This window comes from Rhododendron vialii, chromosome 6a, assembly GCF_030253575.1.
Source record: "Rhododendron vialii isolate Sample 1 chromosome 6a, ASM3025357v1".
NCBI classification, from domain to species: Eukaryota; Viridiplantae; Streptophyta; class Magnoliopsida; order Ericales; family Ericaceae; genus Rhododendron; species Rhododendron vialii.
This window is the reverse complement of record NC_080562.1, coordinates 30,839,374-30,860,683: the sequence shown is the minus strand read 5'-3', so window position 1 is coordinate 30,860,683 and position 21,310 is coordinate 30,839,374. Positions and strand designations below refer to the sequence as shown.

The following is a 21,310-nucleotide window of genomic DNA, read 5'->3' as shown; positions in this document are numbered from 1 at the left end:
GCATAGAACAATCCTCCTAAAAATCAAGTTGATTGGGCATCGATAACCCAATAAAAATCTCACATTTTCGGGCTTAATTTTTCGGACATGGACATTACCTCACTACTTTTTACCAATGTTTGATGGACGTGATTTGTTGCAATACTACTTTACTCATTGAGTTCTACGAAGTGAAGGGTTCAAATTATATTTTCGGACGTGGGACGACAACTATTTCGTGAGAACAGCAGCCTGCTGAGGCACGACGGGGTAGATTATTCTCCAGCACCACCACCACAATCATCAATTCATTCCTCTTGGTTCATGGCTACCACTGCTGGTATTAATCTTCTCATTAGATTAGAAAGCTCAAGTGACATAGCAACAAATTAATTGAATCCATCTGAGCCTAAAATTACAAGTTATCACCAAAACTCACTCACAGTGGGGTACCTACAAATATAGCTGAATCCATCTGAGCCTCAACTTACAAGTCATCACCGAAAACTAATTCTCAGTGGTGGACCTAAAATCCTCAAAAAATCAATATAATTCCCTATGCTCCAAAAATTCCTAGAAGAAAATATTCTATAAAACTTTCAATTCGGGCATCACTAAAATCGCTCCTCGTCTTAGAAAGAAATTTAAAAGCTTAAGCAACAAAGCACCCGAGATCCCGATCTTCATGCTGATCTTAAATTGCAAATGGTTCCACACCACAATTTTCTATCGAAACTCGATTTCAAAGAAAGTAAATAAACTTAGCCTCAATTACATTCAAAATTTTGATTACACACTATTTTCTGTAACTTCTCTAAAGTAGACTGTATATCAGCACAGAGATGCAAACGCTGTACTGTCATCTGGCTCAATCTTTGTATTGGTTCTATATATCCTTGTATTTACTCATAAGATTTACAGTGTGTACGATGGGCCTCACAAAAAAACAAGGCAATTAGAACAACAAAAGGCACAGAACTACACAACACAAGAGGAAAAAACACACTCTGCTAAGCGACTCCTCAGTTCGCATCATGTGCCTTCTCAACCTCGGACTACTGCTCCCCGAAAGGCGATAAGAGTTGGGATAAGCATACAAAGTAGTTTCCGAGTTACCAAAGATCCGTGCATAAACCATTTCCCCATACATGCCCACCCCCGGCTGAAGTTGCAGAGACCGCTGTGGATAACCGTGATGATGGTGAAGTTGCTGAGCTGGACGAGAACTGGTTTGGACCCTGCAACTGGGGCTACGAGGTCTTTGTGGGACTAATATGCCGAGATGAGGGGTTTTTCCTTCAGAGGGTTTCGCGGTTTGGCCACGGCCGTAAAGTGGGACCAAGGTTTTTTGTGAAACTTCGGCTTTGCATACTGGGCATTGGGGGTTTTGGTGGTCGAGTTTTCTAGAGGAGGCGCTCTGGAAATGGATCCACTTGTAAATGCAGGGCCAGCAGTAGAGGTGACCGCAGAGAGTGACCACCGGGTCTTGCACGGAATCTAGGCAAATGTTGCAGTCGAAACCACCACAAGGATTGTTTTCAGATTCATCTACCGTTGCCGGGGAAGATTTCCACTTCTCAATGGTAGCTCCATCTCCTTTGGAGTCATTTTGTGGGGCGGCTTGCTGAAGGTAATGTTGATCCATGGCCATTTTGCGATGGAGAATGTGTCCTTTTCAGTTGCCCGAAATCTGGAAAAACATACCAGAAACAAAACATTAGGCTCTTGAAGAACAGAATAAGAGCAAGGAAAGATCAAGAATCTTTGACTACAAGAGAAACTGAAGATATTTCCTGTTATATGCTCTGAATAGACTTTTATGGTCTCTGCCTCATCTTGTAGATGCAAATTATTTTGTATATGGATATATGAATTGCCACAAGTTTATCTAGCCAGATACAATTCTTCCTTTACACCCCATCGTCAGACGTTTGAAAAAGAGGTGCCCAACCGTCACTCCGCAAATTAAGTAAAAACAAATCAATAAGCCGTTCCCACCTTTTTTTGTTCCACCCAAAAAATAATTATTAACTATTGGGTCCCCCATAGCTAATTTGTTAAGAGTTTTAATTAATATGCTATCAGAATACTTGTGTGGCACGGCTATGGATAACCCACCTCTCAACATCTCTAATTTCCCCTATTAAAAGACTAACAAGAAGTTCTGAATTCTAAGGTTGTCATTTTGTTCACACAAGAATTTCATAGCAGAAAGAGTTTCTTTGCTCCATGTCGGGAATGTTTATATGATTCCACTGCTTAGTTTGAAAACAACTTTGAGATAAGAAGTTTGAGAACAAAAGATCAGAAATCTCAGAATAATAGGTAATAGGATAGTTGTAGCAGAACTATTACAACTCCAGGACCATAAACCCTGAGAATTCGTTCAAGGTTAAAGAAACAGCATCTAATTGATCTCCCAATAGGATAGTTGTAGCAGAACTATTACAACTCCAGGACCATAAACCCTGAGAATTCGTTCAAGGTTAAAGAAACAGCATCTAATTGATCACCCAAACCGTTAACCATAGAGCGGAAGGTTTTACCGAGAAAGAAAAACCCGACTACCCAACCACTTGAAATTTCAATTAGTGGGGCATCTAATGGACCTTGCTGAATAGTTTCATCTAGAATGTTTACCAGTTATCAAACCGTGTTTACATACAGATCTCCCGGATACTTCTACAAAACATGCGACTAAGCCACGAAAACTACCTAGATCGACAAACTTCAGCCGCCACAAATATCCATCATCAGAAATTTCAACCAACTGTCTTTCATCAATGAACAACGCGGTAATTGGTCACCACAAATTTCTATCACATCAGAATGGAAGATATATTCCACTCTCCTGTTGAAATTCAACAGAGTGGACCAATATCCCACGTATTCCATGATGAAACCTTGTACACCCTCTGTGTCGAGGTTTATTCCACCCTCAACGGAACCTTATACCCTACAAACAGTCAGCATCAACACCACCACAAAACGGAACAAAAATTAACATAGGCACCAGTCCACTAAAGGTGCTGAAGAAACAAGAACAACCGCAACTAATTCATAGGCCAATACATTCCTAAAAGCTCGAAAAGTAAATGTTTCTATCAGTTTCCGCAGATACCTTAGCGCTCCGAGATGGCACAATTGCTTATGAGTTATGAATAGGTTTGTATGCAGGCGGAGAAGCAAAGTCAAAGGAATTGCCTATGTTAGCCCATGTTCTGCATCTGCCTCCAAAAGGAGACAAAGAGATTTACCCATAAAAGAAGTACCACCATATTACAAACCCATCCCTTAATTTAAGGCTTCGGGTATACGAGATCGTGTTTCTATTCAGATGCTGAATTTGCGTTGGAAGAGGATTGTCACACCTAATAACAGGGAAAGGTTCTTTCTCCGCCGAGAAGATAGGCTACCTAAGTTCTAACTGTTACGATTTGCCAAACTAAATCTCGTGTCTTAATCAAATCACGTAAGATCCACGGAATGAATGATTCTGCTGGATGCTAAGGGCCCGAACACAAGGCAGGAATATCCATTGTCATGAAACAGATTCGATTCGGTGATTTTACCTTATTCGTAGTTCGTAGTGTTCTAAAAGTCGCTAGACACTAGCCGGCGGAAAGAGGGGCGCTTAGCGCTTAGAGGCCGATTAGTCCATCAGGCGGGGTTCCAACACCTCGATGAAAATCGGGCTGCCTAGACCCATTTTTAGAACAGAGCTCATATGAAAACAATCGGAAACACTATAGTTACAAAATTCGTGCCCACGATTCAAATCAGGAAACCACTAGGAACCAAAAAAACGAGTTTACTCATTACTCACTCGTCCAAAATAAAGGACTCATTAGCCGTGATTTGGACGATAGAAACAGATCATAACAGAACCACTAACAAATACTCCAAATATCTACAGCCAGAAATCAAGAGAAGAATGCATTGGATTAAATAAAGGCAGGATACGCACCAATGGTTCAGTAATCTTTCGAAGCCTTGAAAGTAGAGCTTCAATGGCGTCTTGCGGAGCAGAACAGAGAGTTTAAGAGAGAGAGAGAGAGAGAGAGAGAGAGAGAGAGAGAGAGAGAGAGAGAGAGAGAGAGGCGTTATGTGTTGAGGGGTAGTACAGGGGTGAAGCGAAGGAAGAAAGGCTGCGTGAGAAGTGATGGGAGAGAAGCCGTTTTGATGAAGGAATATATATACGCAGCAGCGGATATGATTTTAGAGAGAGAGAGACGGAGGAGAGGAGAGAGGAGAGAGAAGAGAGAGAAGATAAACATCGAAAGTCGAAACACGGCGAATAGCCCGTGACGTGGCACCTCCGCTGGGGCTCCATCCCGTGCACAACGTTCCCTTGACTCCACCTCATTTTTTTCCTAATTTTTACCTATGACGCGGGCTTCTCGACAGCGTTCCCGTGACTCCACCTCAATTTTTTCCTAAGTTTTTACCCATGACCCGGGCTTCTCAACGGTTAGACCGCAGATAAGCCAGTGCGGTTTAACATCGGTCGTTCATCTCAACAATCGATAATTTAAATTTAAGAAGTATGTTCTTAATGTATCTTAGCGGTAAAATTATAATATTAATAAATCTAATTTATTGAAAATACTTTTGAACGACCGTTACACAAACTACCTTAATTTTTCAGTTTGCTATTTGATTGTCTTGATTTTTTTTTTCCTATTTTCTTTTCCTGTCTTTTCTAATACTATTGAGAAAAGTGAAAAAAGATTTTTTTTTTCCAGTAACAACTTGTTCGGATATGTTATTTGCCAATTTGGCACACTCGGTACCCTTAGATAGCGACAAAGCTCAGCCGGGCTCCTCTTACCAAGCAATCTTTCAAGGGAACACTGAGGGTCCCCGGGCCCTACGCAGAGCGAGGGGCGGGGGTCCTCTTGGTATCGCTCAGTGCACTGTGGCTCGGAGAACGGTCCGAGCTCTAGTTTCCGGAGCCACTACAATGTTAGTTGTTACCCAAGAAAAATATACTTGTTTTCTTTTGTTGGTCCCTTTTGAGACTTGTTATGTATTTGATATCTGTTAGTTGTATCCGAGAAAAATGTATTTAAGTTTTGATAAAAATCTTAAGATATCCGTTAGCCAACAAAAATTTACTTGTTTTTTTTTTTTTTGGTCGGTCCCTTTTGAGAGTAGTTATGTATTTTCGGAGACGTGTAATTACATACGTTTTCACAAATACTCTTTTATGTTTCAGTTAAACGCGTTGCTGTTACTCATACAAAAAAGAGTTTCGGACAATGCCCTAAATTTTATTCTCTTAGAGAGGACAAATATTTAAAGATATCATAACATAAAGAGAAAGACAAATACTTAAATTAATTACATCTTGATCTTCTTGTTGAAAATAAATAACTCTCTTTTAAAATGCATCGAGTGTGAACCAAGGAATCATCCCACATTGTTGGCTTGTCCTCAAAGAAATCCAAATATGCTTTTCTTGGTAATTTCAAGTTAATTTTCCAACCTACATAAGATTTTAAAATTGTGCTAAAGGTAGTCCCACTAAAGTCATTTTCTAATCAAGTCCTTGCAAATTTTCTCAAGTCACTCGAACTTTTGGTAATCTTTTCACATCACCTCATATATAGGATACATATTTGTTAATTTGTTTCTACATTCGAGCTTTTTCAATAAAAACACAACACTAGAAGAAAAAGAAGAAGAAAAAGGACTTGTATCTATACATGTGAAAAACTAACCACCGTCATAAACCTTATTACGTGAAACGTTCCTCTTGTTCTAGTTATAGAAATCTAATAGATAGATAAACTTTGCAAATTGTCTGACATAGATACTTGGATGTTTTCAGAATCGTTCGGTGCACGCAAATTCATCAATACGTGCGTGAGTACGTTTCACACTCGTCGAACGGCCATAGATGTACACATGCGTCCGAAGATGTCCAAATCGCAGAATCTGTATATGGACGTCCATGTGCAAAGTATTCCTCTTATTTTTATATGACTTTTGCGTGTAGTGAAGAGGTTACGGATGACAGTGCAATTTGTATGATTAAGATTTTAAATTTGATAAACATCAATTAATTCGACAGGTATTGTGTGGATTGACAATTGACAAAATCATATGCCGCGGGTATTGTCTGAAAAATTGTGTCAATTTTAAGAAGTCGAATAAAAACACTGATTCTACTGATATTTTACTAATATTTTCAATAATTGGATTTTACAAAAAAAATTTCCGCAACTAACATGCAAATTAATAGGGGATGTGACGTGACACAAACTGGTGACTAAAAATTCAGATTGGGCCATGACAATATAATTCACTCACTTTTAAGGGGTATGAACATTATTCACCGAAAATCAAAAAAAAAAAAAAACATTATTCACCATAAGGGTAATAAATACCAAAATATTAGACCCCAGTTAAAGCATTGAAGTCAAGTAAAACAACCACTTAGGGCGGCAGTAAGTAATATTCACCTATTCTGTGGGTGAACAAAATTAATTTTGACCAGTTGTGACAATTGATAGCATTTAAAGATCAATGAGATTTGGTTGACTATTGAAACTTCTTTAGTTGAAGAAGAGAAAAAACAAACGCTGTGTGTTCTTTCACATTTGGGATCGAGCAAATTAGATATATGAAAATTGAAAATTTTCGTTACGGGTCCGTTTGTTTCGATGTAAAATAATTAATTTCGACTAGTTGTGACGATTAATCCACTATTTTCCCACCTCAAGACAGATGGCACTTAAAGATCAGAAAGTCTACCCCACCGATATTTCACCGCTCCCTCCCACTGCTCTCAATCTCACCGTCCAAAAGCGTTTTGGACGTTCCGGATTTTAAAAGGCCAGGGAGAGTTTTTTTTTTTTTTAAATCCGAACAATTGATTACTGAGACAACGGTGAAATTGAGTAGAGCGGCGGAAGAAGCGGTGAAACAGAGCGGTGGGGTAGTCTTGCCCAAGGTATAAAGATCAATGAGCTAAATTTGGATGAGTATTGAAATTTCTTTAGTTGAAGAAGAGAAAAACAAAAACTGTTTGTGTTCTTTCACATTCGTGAACGAGCAAATTAGCTATGAAGTTGACATTTTTCATTAAGTCTGGATAAGATTGTCATTAATGATCTAGAGATTCTAGACACACTACTACTAGTAAGAAGATTATGTATTTGACCTTTATACCCCTACCTAGGTAAAATAATAAAAAGAAAATAACATGTTATGTGTTGGTTAAATTCCGAAACAATGGTTTGGCCTTGTAGACTTGTCTTGCTTTTTCGTCTTTTGTCTTATAAAAAAAATGCAACCGACACAAATGGAAGTAGCCACAAATATTTTCAAAACTGTTCGATACATATGTGCTCCACATCTACCGTGTGAGATCCTTCTACATTAGACGATTTCAAATGCATTTTGCACCAATTTTTGAACCTCCGTATGTATTGTAGGCATTGCTGTTATCTCTTCTTTTTTCTTCTTTTTTTATCGTCAGAAGTCATATTTTAATTCTTTTGAGGGCCACAAACATATTGCATTCATAAGGACACTATTGGTCTGAAAGTACAAAGAAAACAACTGGGAAAAAAAAAACAAAAAACAAAAATCAATTTTATTAGAATAGTTAGATTAGCGCATTAAAAGAAGAGTTGAACTCATGACCTTCTTGCTCTTATCTTACTATTTGCCAACGGCATGCACTCTTTAATTTCCCATTTCCCTTACCAATTGCTAGTAAATAAACAAATAAGGATTCAAATCTCTTGGCTACTATTATTTTCGATTTCTCTAAAGCATTTCATACAGGTCTCCTTAGAATAATCCCAATTGTACTACTATGTATTTAGTTCCAACACCCTTACCAATTGCTAATAAATGAACCAATAGGGATTCAAATCTGATCAATTTATCGTTGGTATATCCTTTTATTTGATTTAGATGTGTTATTTTGTCTCACTCGTGTGCAATAGGTCCTTTTCAGTTGTATTAAACGCACACTGTCAGTACCGATATTTATTAGGGGCTAGTATCAATGAGGTTCTTACTCTAGCTTCCACTAAAATCTCTTGGCTCCTATTGTTTTGAATGACTCTCTTTTCATTTGATAAGTTAGCTTAGAATTAATAGTCCCAATGGTGTTCTTATACTTATATGTTCCGGTTAAGTACCAACTGTACTTAATCAACGTTTGTGTCGCTACCCATTACGTTTACATTTTGTGATTCATTGACTCCTCCAATAGATAATAGAGCGCAATATGAAAGCTGCATAAAAAAAAATTCCCATTTAACATAAACAAAAATTAAAAAGAAAGAAATCAAGCTGTACATTTTGCGCCCTCATCGTCGTTTTACTCTATTCCCTTTCCAATTATTGCGGAACCGAGAGAGAGAGAGAGAGAGAGAGAGAGAGAGAGAGAGAGAGATTCTACGATAACAGAAAGTCTGAGCTTCCCGACCGAAATCCCAACGCCGCACCGGGCCCACTCCGGCTACCGGACGGCTGATCGGAGCCGACCAAAAATTCTAAAAAAAAAAATCAAGTGGGCTTACGCGAGAATCAACGGCATCCGATGTGTGTAGGTGGCCGATCCAAACACTCCATTTTTCGAGTAAGGCTACAGTTCCCGACCGAAATCCCGACGCCCCGCTGGGCCCACTCCGGCCACCGGACGGCTGATCGGAGCCGACCAAAAATTCTATAAAAAAAACCGAGTGGGTCCACGTGAGAATCAACGGCATCCGATGTGTGTAGGTGGCCGATCCAAACACTCCATTTTTTTGTATACACACAATACAAAAAAATGGAGTATTTGGATCGGCCACTTACACACATCGGATGCCGTTGATTCTCACGTTGACCCATTCGGTTTTTTTTTATAGAATTTTTGGTCGGCTCCGATCAGCCGTCCGGTGGCCGGAGTGGGCCCAGCGCTGCGTCAGGATTTCGGTCGGCAACTGTAGCCTTACTCGATTAATATATGGCTGACAAGCAAAGCCAGCCATTATCCCTATCCTCCTATTCCTATAGCCAAGTACTGCTAAATCCCTACGATTTACTCTAAGAAAAGTACTACTAAAATCTTTATATATGTATATCACCAAAGTATCTTCTGTTATAAGAAATGATGTATACGATTTGGTGCATTTTGATGCGAGTTCGATGCGTATCTTACGCTTAATAACTACTTATGTGATAACCATACGATTCATGATGCGGTAGGTGATGATGCGTATCAATCGTGTTACTAGACCATGTTATATGGTTAAAGACTGAGAATTACTATTATCATGAAAGTGTTTATTGTTATGCTGATCAAAGAAGATTTAATTCCTATTGGAATGTGCAAGTTGATTTTGAATTTTACGTTGCGTATAATTGTTTCTTTAAACTTTTATTATTTTCTTTAAATTTGCGTACACCCTTGTTTATTTAAACTTTTATTATTTTCTTTAAACTTGCGTACACCCTTGTTTCTTTAAATTTTTATTATTTTCTTTAAACTTGCGTACACCAGAGGGACACGCGCATGATTTAAAGTTGGGTGGAAGAACATTAATAAGAAATTGGAATACATATCAAGACTATATGATTTTGCTTATACAAATCATAAAAATACTACCTGAAAGATTATCATATAATTGTACGTATATACAATCTTGTGCATCCCTAGCTATTTTAAGAAAAATAGTACTGCAAAGGTATAATTAATGGTTAAACTAACACTAGTATCGCAAAAACTCCGGGTTGGGCCGGTGTTCGATCGTCGACTTAATATTGGGCATGCGAGCTTATAATATAATATTAAAGACAAGACTACAACAATTTTAATAAAAACTTGAAAAGTGGTAGGGTGGTCAGTCGATCTCATCCGCTTTTTATCCGTCCTTGTATCTTGATATAATTAACAAATGAGCGATAGACCATATATCTGTATCCCCTTTTGTCAACCGTGTTGTAACCTAAACATTGTTGGTATCATGATTTCGATAATACCACCACTAGATAAACTTAATTTTCTGATTAATTTACACAATAAAGAGTACGTGTGTGTCTATAGAGTCCGGTTCCCTTAAGAGATCCCGCACGGGCTTACCGTGCGGGACTCCCATTTCCCGATCGAATTGGGACGATCCGAGCCGCTCAAAGTGATCAGAACGTGATTTTAAGGGTACCCGTGAGAAACCAGCAAAAAAAATGATCGGGAAAGGCTTGATCCGAGCAGTTTTTTATTGAACGATTCAGTAAAAACTACTCGGATCAAGCCCTTCCCGATCATTTTTTTGCTGATTTCTCGCGGGTACCCTTAAAATCACGTTCTGAACACATTGAGCGGCTCGGATCGTAACAATTCAATCGGGAAAGGGGAGGTCCGCACGGTAGACTGGTAAGGGATCCCTCACTGAATCCGTGGTGTGTGTGTGTGTGTGTGTGTGTGTGTGTGTGTGTGTGTGTGTGTGTATATATATATATATATATATAACTCTTTTCTCGGTAAAAGAAATTTATTGTTCTTTGAAAATGAATGCAAAGAATAAATAAACCAAGGGCACAATGCAAACGACATCACCGGAGACCCAAAACCCAAATGAATGCAAGAGACAACCAAAAATTAAAACACGTACAATTGTAATACAAAGAGACTAACCGATGCAAGAGGCTTGTTCGTTTGGGGACTTTGAAACCCCTGCGCACGGTCCTCAATACATTTTTTCTATTTATATCTCTTTGCTCAAATCTCCTTGAAAACCCAAAACGAATCCAATAGAGAAATGAAACCAAACAACCAACAACCAAGCCTCTCGGACAGCACCAAAATTTCATATAGTATAATTAATCAATCGATTAGAAAATATTGCAAGGAACATGAGGAGAATATATTTAGAAAACGTTGTATGCCAACAACTTATATATATTCTTTGAGAAGGAAGACGTGGATAATTAATTAATTGATTTGAAATTCTAGTTATTTAACGCAAATGCATATGTTAAGGTTAGCTAAGAGAAAAATTCGGTATATAACTCTAAGGGGTTAATTGGCCAAGTGGTCTTGGTCTGAGACCTAGCCACTTAGGTGTTTGCTTCATTTTAAGGTTTCAGGTTCGATTTTTCTTACCAACAACTCTTGAGGCAATCTCACCTCCATGCGTAAGCATATGAAACAACTGTATGGATTAGTCCGCGATGCGCACAAGCTGGCCCGAGATACCCTGCATTACAAAATAAAATAAATAAATAATTCTGAATACCATTTCATTCCCGTGATGCATGTCTTATATATATAGGTGGTGGCGTACGTGCTTCATCAAGTTTCCCATTAGTCCAATATTAATTCACCTGAATATTATATTTGATTTTTAAAATCAAGATGGGAAAAAAAAAAAAAAGAATATGGCAAACATATCTTACTGGTTGGTACATATTATATATATCTTCCTGTGTATTCTAAACATATTTCGCACAATAAATTTTCTTTAAACAGCTTATTTACTCGAATTATTAGCTGTATATAAGATGGAACATGGTCAATTAGCTAAATAACATTTATAAGTGAAAATTCAAGAAAACAATTAGGGTGTTATTATTTGATGTATTAATTACCAATTAATAATTGGAAAAATAAACAAAATCCTAAGGTACTAACCGAAATAAACTCTAGTTGGCACCCTCACCAAAGAATGATGAAACCTCTAATTAATTTTTTTGAGCTTTGCCGAACTCGTGTACCTATTAATTAGATCCAAAGAACATGATAGAATATTTGCAAATTGCAATTCTATATATAAGCCGATGACTATTTTCATTCTGCCATCTAAGTATTGACTTTTGGGGTGGGCCAAACACTATATGTAACACAACATTTAAAAAAGAAATGATAGATACAAATTCACTGACCACAGTCCTCTCATATGCATGTGGGCCGCACTCTGAATGATCCTGACTATATTCTTACGTTTAGGGACACCAGCCATATGAATGTGAGATCGATGTTTGTGGTTGGAGTTTCAGTTGGTAGGTTCATACGTGACACTGCTGCATCTAAAATGAATTTTAAAAAAAAATGGTGTGAATATAGGGAGTGGTAAAATTATTTGGCTTCCAAAATGTTTGATGCTTCCTAATTTTGTGTTGGAAGGTTCCTTGGGCGGGCCAAGCCCTTCTAGAAGGGGCCAGCGTGCACCTGACCGGAAATTCACGCACCCTAACGGCCGTACATGGTTGGTCCATGTTTTCTAGACACGCTGTACGAAGTGGAAAAAATCAATGTCGGTTGTTACGTGCCTCAAGGACAATTGGCAAAATCCTTACTTATTTTACATTTTTAAATTCAAAAATAATGTAAATAAAAAATAATTTTTTGAATTTTTTTACACCGTATAAAAAATCTCATCGAGATTCTTCAAATAATTTCTATATTGCATATTTTTACATTTCAATAAGCGCAATTATTTTTTAGCTTGAAATTACATTTTTAAAAACTAAAGACTTATTTTCTGCTCTAGAATGGAGCCGTAGTATAGTAGTCCAGTCCGAAGTTGGACGGTCCAAAATTCCGAACCACGGATTCTACTCATTCCAGAATCTTCTCGATGGCTGTTTGGGAGAAAAATACTAATCGATCAAACAGAATTTTCTCTTCGGACGTACTAGTAACATAGGAGTAGTAACATTTTTCAAATCTTTCTGTCACGGGAGAAAATGAACCTTTCATTCTAGAGATCGAGTCGTTAAAGAGTAAAAGTCTCGGTTCACTATAGAGAAAGTCTAGTGACAATTTATTTTGTCTCCACAGTTTATACCCCATAGACACAAGTGTAGTGGTTTTCACACAAATGTTTGTGTAGTGTCTGTTGTCCACCACACTTGTGTGTATGGAGTATAAATTACGGTGTCAAAATGCAATGTAGTAGCATTGCTCTTCATTGTATATACAGAGAGAGAGAGTACTACATTGCTCTTCATTGTATATACAGAGAGAGAGAGAGAGAGAGAGAGAGAGAGAGAGAGAGAGAGTTGCAATTTAGCAAGAGAGGTGTTTACATACAAAATATACCGCCCTATGAGAAAATTACACACGGCACTAAACAGTGTGCAGAACAATCAAAACACTTTGTAATTACACCTAAGATATATGAGATCGACAGGTTTAATTATGATGTTATTTTAATACTATACGGTATCGTTTAGATTAGAGAAACAACCACATTTGGCCATAAAGTGGCAGATGCCAAAAGGATAATTAAGTATAACTATTGATTAAACTCATTAACCATCGAACGGTGTCCTTTAGAGACCCTTTATGATGAGAATCAGTTATATTTACCCACATCCGTTCAAATAGCCAATTTCAAAGCACTAATCCATGCTGCTTAAATAACAGGAACCCATTATCCACATGATTAGCCACGATCTATTGCAACAAATGTGGGAAGCATAAGAGTTTTCTGAGGAGACCAAGTCAATAGCAATTCGAAAGCAATTACAACCGTTCTTGGAGGAAATTATGGTGTTTCAAATCAAATTTGAATGAAGACTCAGACATTCAAAAAAAACGTGGAGAAAGAGAATTATGGACAGATCCTTTGTCTATAAATAGAAGAAGAAAATGAAGAAGAACCCCAACAAATCGTCATCTGACATCCCATACAAAAGTGGTTGTTCAGAGATCTAAAGTAGTTTAGGACTTAGAAATTAGTTCAAAGTAGTTAATGTAGTTATAGCTTAGTATTTTGCAAGTTTGAAAACTTATTTGAATGTAAACTTACTTTTGATTAAATTTGAGTTATCTTACATTATTCTGTCTTATTCTTGCTAAAGAGTAATCGCATATAAGCTTGCTTTTGATTAGATTAAAGTGTGCTTATATTTATGTCTTGTTCTTGTTGAAATCTTAAGAGTAATAGTGTCTAAGCTTGATTTTGATTAAATTCAAGCTTGCTTATATTCAGTTATTTTTTCCGATTTCTCTGTTGGAAGAGTGTCGATTTAGTTTGGTTGATACCTTTTAGAAAAATCCTCTTCGTTGAGGTAATCAAATGTATAATCACAACTGTCTGATTAAGTTAGCTATTTTTGAGTTAATCTGAAAATAATAATTTATATTCTTTTCTGGCACGTCCATACACAATCATTTTGTCAAAGATTGAGCTAATTTAGCACAAATACAATCCGACAGTTGGACGCATCCCAAGGATCGAAGTCCAGACCGGAAGTTTGAACGGGTCTGAAATCCGAATACATCCACGGATTCTACTCATTCCAGAATCTTCTTGATGGCTTTTAGAGAGAAAAATGCTACTCATACTACTAGTACGTAAGCAAAAAGAATTTTCTCTTCAGATGTAACTGGTAACATAGTAGCACTCGTAACAATTTTCAAATCTTGTGTCACGGGAGAAAATGAACCTTTCATCCTAGAAAGTCGTTAAAGAGTAGTAGTCACGGTTCACTCCAGAGAAAGTCTAATGACATCGCATTTTGACACCACAGTTTATTTATTTATTTAAATTTAACAGTCGAACAGCTCTACAGCCACACCATTATATGGGCCCAACCCAAACCCTCAGGGAAGCTAACGCGGTCACATCAGTCACGGTCTCCCACTTACTTCAGGATACTAACCCAATAGAAAATCGAATCTTAGACCTTGAGGAGTATTCCCAAAACATAGACATCCGCTTGAACAACTAGAACAACCCTGGGTGTGTATGACGTAAAAATTGCAGTGTCATGCAAAATCACTCTTTTGGAGCTGCCTTACAGTGGGTCGAATCGACCTTTTGTGTACCGAACCATCGGGCGAGGGAGGCGAACGCCTCAATGCCGAGTCTTTCTTTGCCGCGGACTCAATGTCAGTTTGTTACCTGCAAGATGGAGTAACGCACAAAGACAAACCTTTTCTAGATTAAAGTTTGCTTAACAAGAAAAACCTTATCTATATTCTTTCTTTTAAGTAAACAAACAAAAGACTTTCTGCAACAATTATGTGGCATGGGATCGCGTTACACCTCGTACGTACTAAAAGAAGTGGTCCCAACTTCCAAATGGAAAGATTTTTCAGTTATTTGGGCAACCATGTGAGAAAATTCAAAGTGATTCATATTGGTACAAACGTATACGCATGTGAAAGAATTCTTCACTATAATGCTCTCTTTTTTAAACATCGGTTCACTATAATGATTGGATATTTTTATTTTTTTTAGCCAATATTGTATAGTTAACAGGAGTTAGTAGGATGTTAGTCATCGGAGAGCTCAGAGACTATCTATAATCCTGAAATTTGAAATCCTGCCCCTCATAGAGCTTGAACCTAGGCCACCACGAAGAAGGACATGAACTTTACCAATTGTGCTAGCTTGGCAATTCTTATAATGCTTGGATTGACAAGGAATAGATTTTACGTTTTCTTCAGGAGGTTATATGGGATGGGAAGGGAAAAGAAAGCAATTTAGAATGAGAAATTTAGATATCCATACAATGCACGTTAGAGCATCTCCAAGCACCGAAAAAAGGGTGTTCGGATCAAATACCCTACATACTTCGGATGCCGTTGATTCTCGCGCTGGCCCCCTCGTTTTTTTTTTTTAGAATTTTTGGACGGCTCGGATCGGCCGTCCAGTGGCCGGAGACGGCCTGGCGCGGTCGTCTCTACGATTTTGGTACCGACCCCGTCGGTACCTGTAGCACTACTCTTGTTGAAAATATAACAAAAATAACATCATACATAATTTTTCAATCGTAAATAAAAAATCAATCCGCATACGTATATGACCCTTTTCATTATGTTGGGCTCTTCCAAACATATAAAGTGTATATATCCGTATCAACAGTCCTTATCCTATGAGGGATTTCTTACTTTACTAAAATGCGGACTTTCCCTTTTTCGATCAAATTTTGATGATCGAAACCGTTCAATGTGTTCAAAACGTGATTATAAAAGTCCTTGCGAGAAATTAGCCAAAAAAACAAGGCCGGGAAGTGCTTCATCCGAGCAATTTTTCATTGAACCGTTCAATGAAAATTGCTCGGATGAAGTACTTTCCGGTCATGTTTTTTGTTGATTTCATGCGGGGAGCCTTAAAATCACGTTCTGATAATATTAAATGGTTCAGATCATCAAAATTTAATCGAGAAAGGAGAGGTTCGCATTTTGCATTTTGTTGAAATGCAGGATCTCTTATTGGATCAGTGGTGTCTGTATCAATACACTCATACATTTTGATAAATCTCTCAAAAAATAAAAGATAGGTAAAATTACATAAAAACCCCCTCATTTATTCTTGTATCTCACGGATACCCCTTAATGTTTAAAATCGCCCAAACAGACATCTAAAAACGTTACACAAATGGACCCCTTCTGTTAAAAGTTCGTTAAATAATGTTGGATATCTAGGGCAAACGTTAATATTTGACCGAAAATACCCTTTGTTCGTAACATACAAACATAACCCTCTACCCCCTCTTCTCCTCGTTCCCATCCTCTCTCTCTCTGGCGTGCGAGCGCTCTCTCTCTCATCCGACAAACGACAATACCTCTCTTCATCTTGGCCATGGACGCTTTCAATTAGCGAAACCTAGGTTAACAACTTCTGATCATTAAGAACAGAGGAGTTTTGAGAGAGAGAGAGAGAGAGAGAGAGAGAGAGAGAGAGAGAGAGAGAAATTAGGTTCAAATTTTGGCCTTATATATATATATATATATATATATATATATATATATATATATATATATATATATATAGAAAGAAGGGGAGAGAGAGAATGCAATTTACTGAGAGGGGGAGCTGTTTGTAAGACCCTCAATGTCTCAATCTTGAATCCAACAAAACTTCATCTTTCCGAGTCAAAAGAAGAAGAAGAAGTAAACAATACTTTCCATTTTTTGGGTAAATTGCACTTAAACTCCATTGAGGTTTCTGGACGATGCCGAAACGTCCCCTAAAGTTTTTGAGGATGCATTGTCCTCCCTTGCCCTGCAACTTCTCACTGTTCACAACATACCCTTTTGTCAATCTTGAATCCAACAAAACTTCCATCTTTCCGAGTCAAAAGAAGAAGAAGAAATAAACAATACTTTCCATTTTTTGGGTAAATTGCACTTAAACTCCATTGAGGTTTCTGGACGATGCCGAAACGTCCCCTAAAGTTTTTGAAAATGCATTGTCCTCCCTTGCCCTGCAACTTCTCACTGTTCACAACATACCCTTTTGTCAATCTTGAAACAAAATAGGAATCCAAGTATATGACAGTTTATATTACATTAGACTCTTCAAAAATATATGAAACACATGCATGTCTAGATATATCAAACACTCAACGCTGTACATGATGAATACTCCTGGACGAGCATTCACTTAAGACATATATTTAGAAGGTTGAGCCTAATATTAAACTATCTTAAGCTCATACAATATGCTTCAAATGTTCCACGATTGCTTGTAAACAATATTTCGATCTCAAAAGAAGAGAGAAATTAAATATGTCAAGAAACGTCGTGAATAATTTGGCACTAATTAAGTAAGGTGATAATGAAAACACTGGAGTCAAAAGTACTTAATTAGATATATATGGGTTAAGAATAACAATTCGATCTAATTAAAGATATTCCGAGACAACTTGGGCTAGGCAAATGGTTGGAGTGAACCATACCGTTAATTATTTTTCCATGTCAACTATACTATTAATTAAGTAGTAATTAATTAAACTACTACCCACATACGGCATACGCTATGTATGAGAAATTAATGTATGTAGTTGTGTTTTATCAACAACTAGCATTAAACCCATGCGAGTAAAAGTAGAATGTTTTGAAAAAGGTGAAAGGGCAATAAAAAAAAAATTTACCCAAAAAATATGTATATATTTTGTGATCGGCCATGTATCTACAACTTAATTATGTGTATGTCATCTCTCTATAAGGCCATCCACAGTGGTATAATCAAAAGCCAATTGTTGTTAAAGTTAACAATATTGGTGCAAAAAATGACTCACAATAGTATAATCAAACTTAACAACATCCTTAGAAATAACCAAATTTTAGGCTTTGGATAACCAAAATTAGCAACCTTTTTCAATAATCAAAATTTGTAAACCCCACACCACATAAGTTAATTGGTTCCAAAATTTATATACACGCATATTTCAACTAGTATTTTCTTCTTCTCTTCTTCACCTGCTCTATATCTTTTTCACTTCAACCACAAACTGTTTCTCTTTCTTTTCTTCTAAAAGTGAAGCTCATATTTCTCGATCATCTACAATTTAACCCATCGTTGCCGGATTACGGTATTTCACTATTCTTTTCCGTTTCTATTTTAGGCTGCATTCTTATGAACTTAACTTAAATCTGAAAATTGTCTTTATTTGATTTTTTTTCACATTTGTTAATTTTGTACCAAACTTTTATGGGTTATTGATTCATCTCGACGAGAGAAATCGAAAATATATATATTTTTTACTTTTACCCAAGTATTTTGAGAAATAATTACTTTTTAGCAAAATAAATAATTTTTTCGACTAAAAATTGGTTATTCTTTTTTGTTCCTCCCCTTATAGTTTAGTAAATGAAGAACCTTGCAAAAAAAAAAAAGGAAGAACCTTGCATTATTTTCCAATTTCAAGAACATATCTAATTTTTTTTGAAAGATTAAGAGAGTGGTGGATTTGTGATATAGGCTACAAGAAAAGGAAGGAAAAAAAAGTTTGTGTTGTTTTGATAAATAACACTAGAAAGAACACCATATGTTTGATATATTTTTGCCCAAAAAAAAACATAATGGAGGGAAGTGAATGACGAGAAACAGAGGGGGAGAGATAGATTGTGTGAAATTGTAGTGGACTTCTTATTTTGGTTATGGATTAGAAGTGACCATTGTGAACCTCAACATTGTTAAGCTTAACAACTTCTTAAATGAATAATCAAAAGCTGATGTGTCAACTTTTGATTATCCTATTTTGATTATACCACTGTGGATGGCCTAAGAATGTCACTAGAAGTGAATCCGTGCTATGCTGGGGGTATGTATTACGATTCCTCATCCCCACAACTAATGAACATGGTTATTGTAAATGTTTTCCATTTTTCAAAACTTTATCCCACAAATCAAGGACTTGTTAAGCAAAAGAATATTTCCAAAACTATGAAAAAATAATATCTCACATGTGTTGAAAAAGTTCTAATGACAATCCAATTAAATTGTGTTACTTGTCGCGACATGAGGCCTTTTCACTAATAAGCACTTTTGTTTAGTATATATAGCATAGATGAACGAGGTAATCTCAAGAAGTTGGCCTAGTGGTCTTGACTTGAGACTTAGGTGTTTGCTCCATTCTAAGGTTTCAAGTTTGATTCTCCTTGCTAACAATTCTTGGAGCCATCTCACCCCATGCGTAAAGCGTGTGAAACAGATGTGAAAGGAGCTGTAGGGATTAGTAAAAGGTGCACGCAAGCTGGCCGGGAACACCCTGAATTACCCAAATAAAAAAAACTCATTGTTGAGGAGTGTTAGTACTCTGTTAGATGCACCTAGCTATCAATAAAGAATGGAGCAACTGGCGCTGCATGCATTAGAAAAATAGCTCACTCCCCCGTCTCAAGCGGCACGCGGCCTTTAGTAAATTCAATTATTTTTTTAAAACTCAGATGTCTGGACTAATTTAGCACACTCGAATACTATTTACAGTTGAGTGCACGTGTATCCTAGCTAGTTGAATTTTGTTTTTCGTTCAATATTACTGGTTGGTTTGTATGGTTTGGGTCTCTGACTTGTAGTTCACGGATAAGGTGTCCACGCATCTATAATCTACTCCTATTACTATCAAAGCAAGCTACCCCCCAATCCAATCATAATACGGAGTACCATGCAACTTGTTGATGTCTACAAGTCCAGGACATCTAGCTAGGTTTTTGGATAAACTTTATCAATCACCACATCACCTATTGGATATATGTTAGGACATACGGGACGGAACCAAAATTTCATATACTAGGAGGCCATAACATGACAACGAGATTTTGAAATTTTAAGATTCAAGAATATAAACATACATTTAAATATCTAAATAATGGCGGATAATACCAAACACAATACCGAGATAGAGAGCCAAGAGGTTCTTTCTGAATGAAACCTTTTTTTTTTTTTTTTAAACGATGAATCCCTAAGAGTAATATTAGGCCCTTTATAGTTTTGATATTTAAAATAAACTAATTAGACAATTTTGAAACACTAGAAGCCTTGACCCCCATAAGGACACTAGCTAGTAGTTTCGTTTCTGCTGACATGGCAAAATAGCAAGTGCTACCTTTTATCGAGTACCCGAGTTTTGAGTGATAGAGACTTGGTGCACTAATTACATACTGAAAAATCAATTTTGTACCATTCGGAACGTGACTAGATATTTGGTGATGTGTCATTGACACGTTAACATGAGTGCAAATTTGGAAAATAACATAGAAGTATCCATTAACAAGAGTTCATATAAGTTGAAAATATTGCCATACCCAAATTGTCAAATTGATACACAAAAGTACGTCTACTTGATCTACGTACGTATATATCTTGATCTAATACAAAAATAGCATATCCATAAATAACCGTACTTGTTAATTGAATTTTAAAAGCCCACCCCCCGCTCCCTTTCCCCATACATAGTGTATAGAATATGATTTTCTCAAAAAAATAAAATAAAATAAATGTTATTATATTCCACGCCATCAACTATATAACTTGTCAACTCCTATGAGCCAAGCCATATGAAACTTTGCTATATAACTTGTCAACTCATATGAGCCAAGCCATATGAAACTTTACTACGGCTTTAGTTGAGCCCTCTAGCTACTAGTGCTTTAGTTGAGCCTTCTACCTGCTAGTGGATCGATTGTAGGATTCTCCGAGGATTAGTCGAGGTACGTATGTTGATCCGGATACCTATGTTATCGATTAAAAAATTATATGAAATGCTTTAATATTTGGATGTTTGAATCTGTGCATTTCAAAGATGATTTGCCACTGGACACAACAATGGGATCTGGGTAAAGTCACTACAACGTATAGTGAGCTATTTCAGCCGTCTATTTTAACAATTAACGATTCGGACTTAAAACAAACTCTTCCACGAAAGATTATCAAGGAAGAGTTTGTTTTAAATCTGAACTGTCGATAATACTTTTGGATAGCTACGATGGCTCACTACACTTTGTACGTAGTGATCACTTTGCTCATTACAGGTCCCCGAAAGATGGAAGAATATCTATATAGTAGTAAATACCAACAATGTGAAATGAAATAAACAAATTAAAAAGCTATTGAAAGCGAAATCTAAACCATCAAGTACTTGGGAA

At 36.9% G+C, this 21,310-nt stretch overlaps 1 protein-coding gene across 2 annotated transcripts; it reads right to left on the bottom strand.

Moving 5' to 3' along the window:
• Positions 1-731: 731 nt before the first annotated feature.
• Positions 732-4,142, bottom strand: LOC131328973 (E3 ubiquitin-protein ligase RMA1H1-like). Of its 2 annotated transcripts, none has more exons than XM_058361972.1 (2): positions 3,947-4,142; positions 732-1,669 (listed from the first exon to the last, which is right to left on the bottom strand). In XM_058361972.1, the coding sequence occupies exon 2, from the start codon at positions 1,628-1,630 to the stop codon at positions 935-937; it is 696 nt and encodes a 231-aa protein (XP_058217955.1). In that variant the 5' UTR covers positions 1,631-1,669; positions 3,947-4,142; the 3' UTR covers positions 732-934. The 2 variants fall into 2 exon arrangements, with proteins under 2 accessions (XP_058217955.1, XP_058217956.1); XM_058361973.1 differs by lacking the exon at positions 3,947-4,142 and adding an exon at positions 3,101-3,122.
• Positions 4,143-21,310: the final 17,168 nt, after the last annotated feature.

Coding starts and splice junctions, on each gene's coding strand:
- LOC131328973 (XM_058361972.1), bottom strand. CDS start 1,630: ATGGCCATGGATCAACATTACCTTCAGCAAGCCGCCCCACAAAATGAC.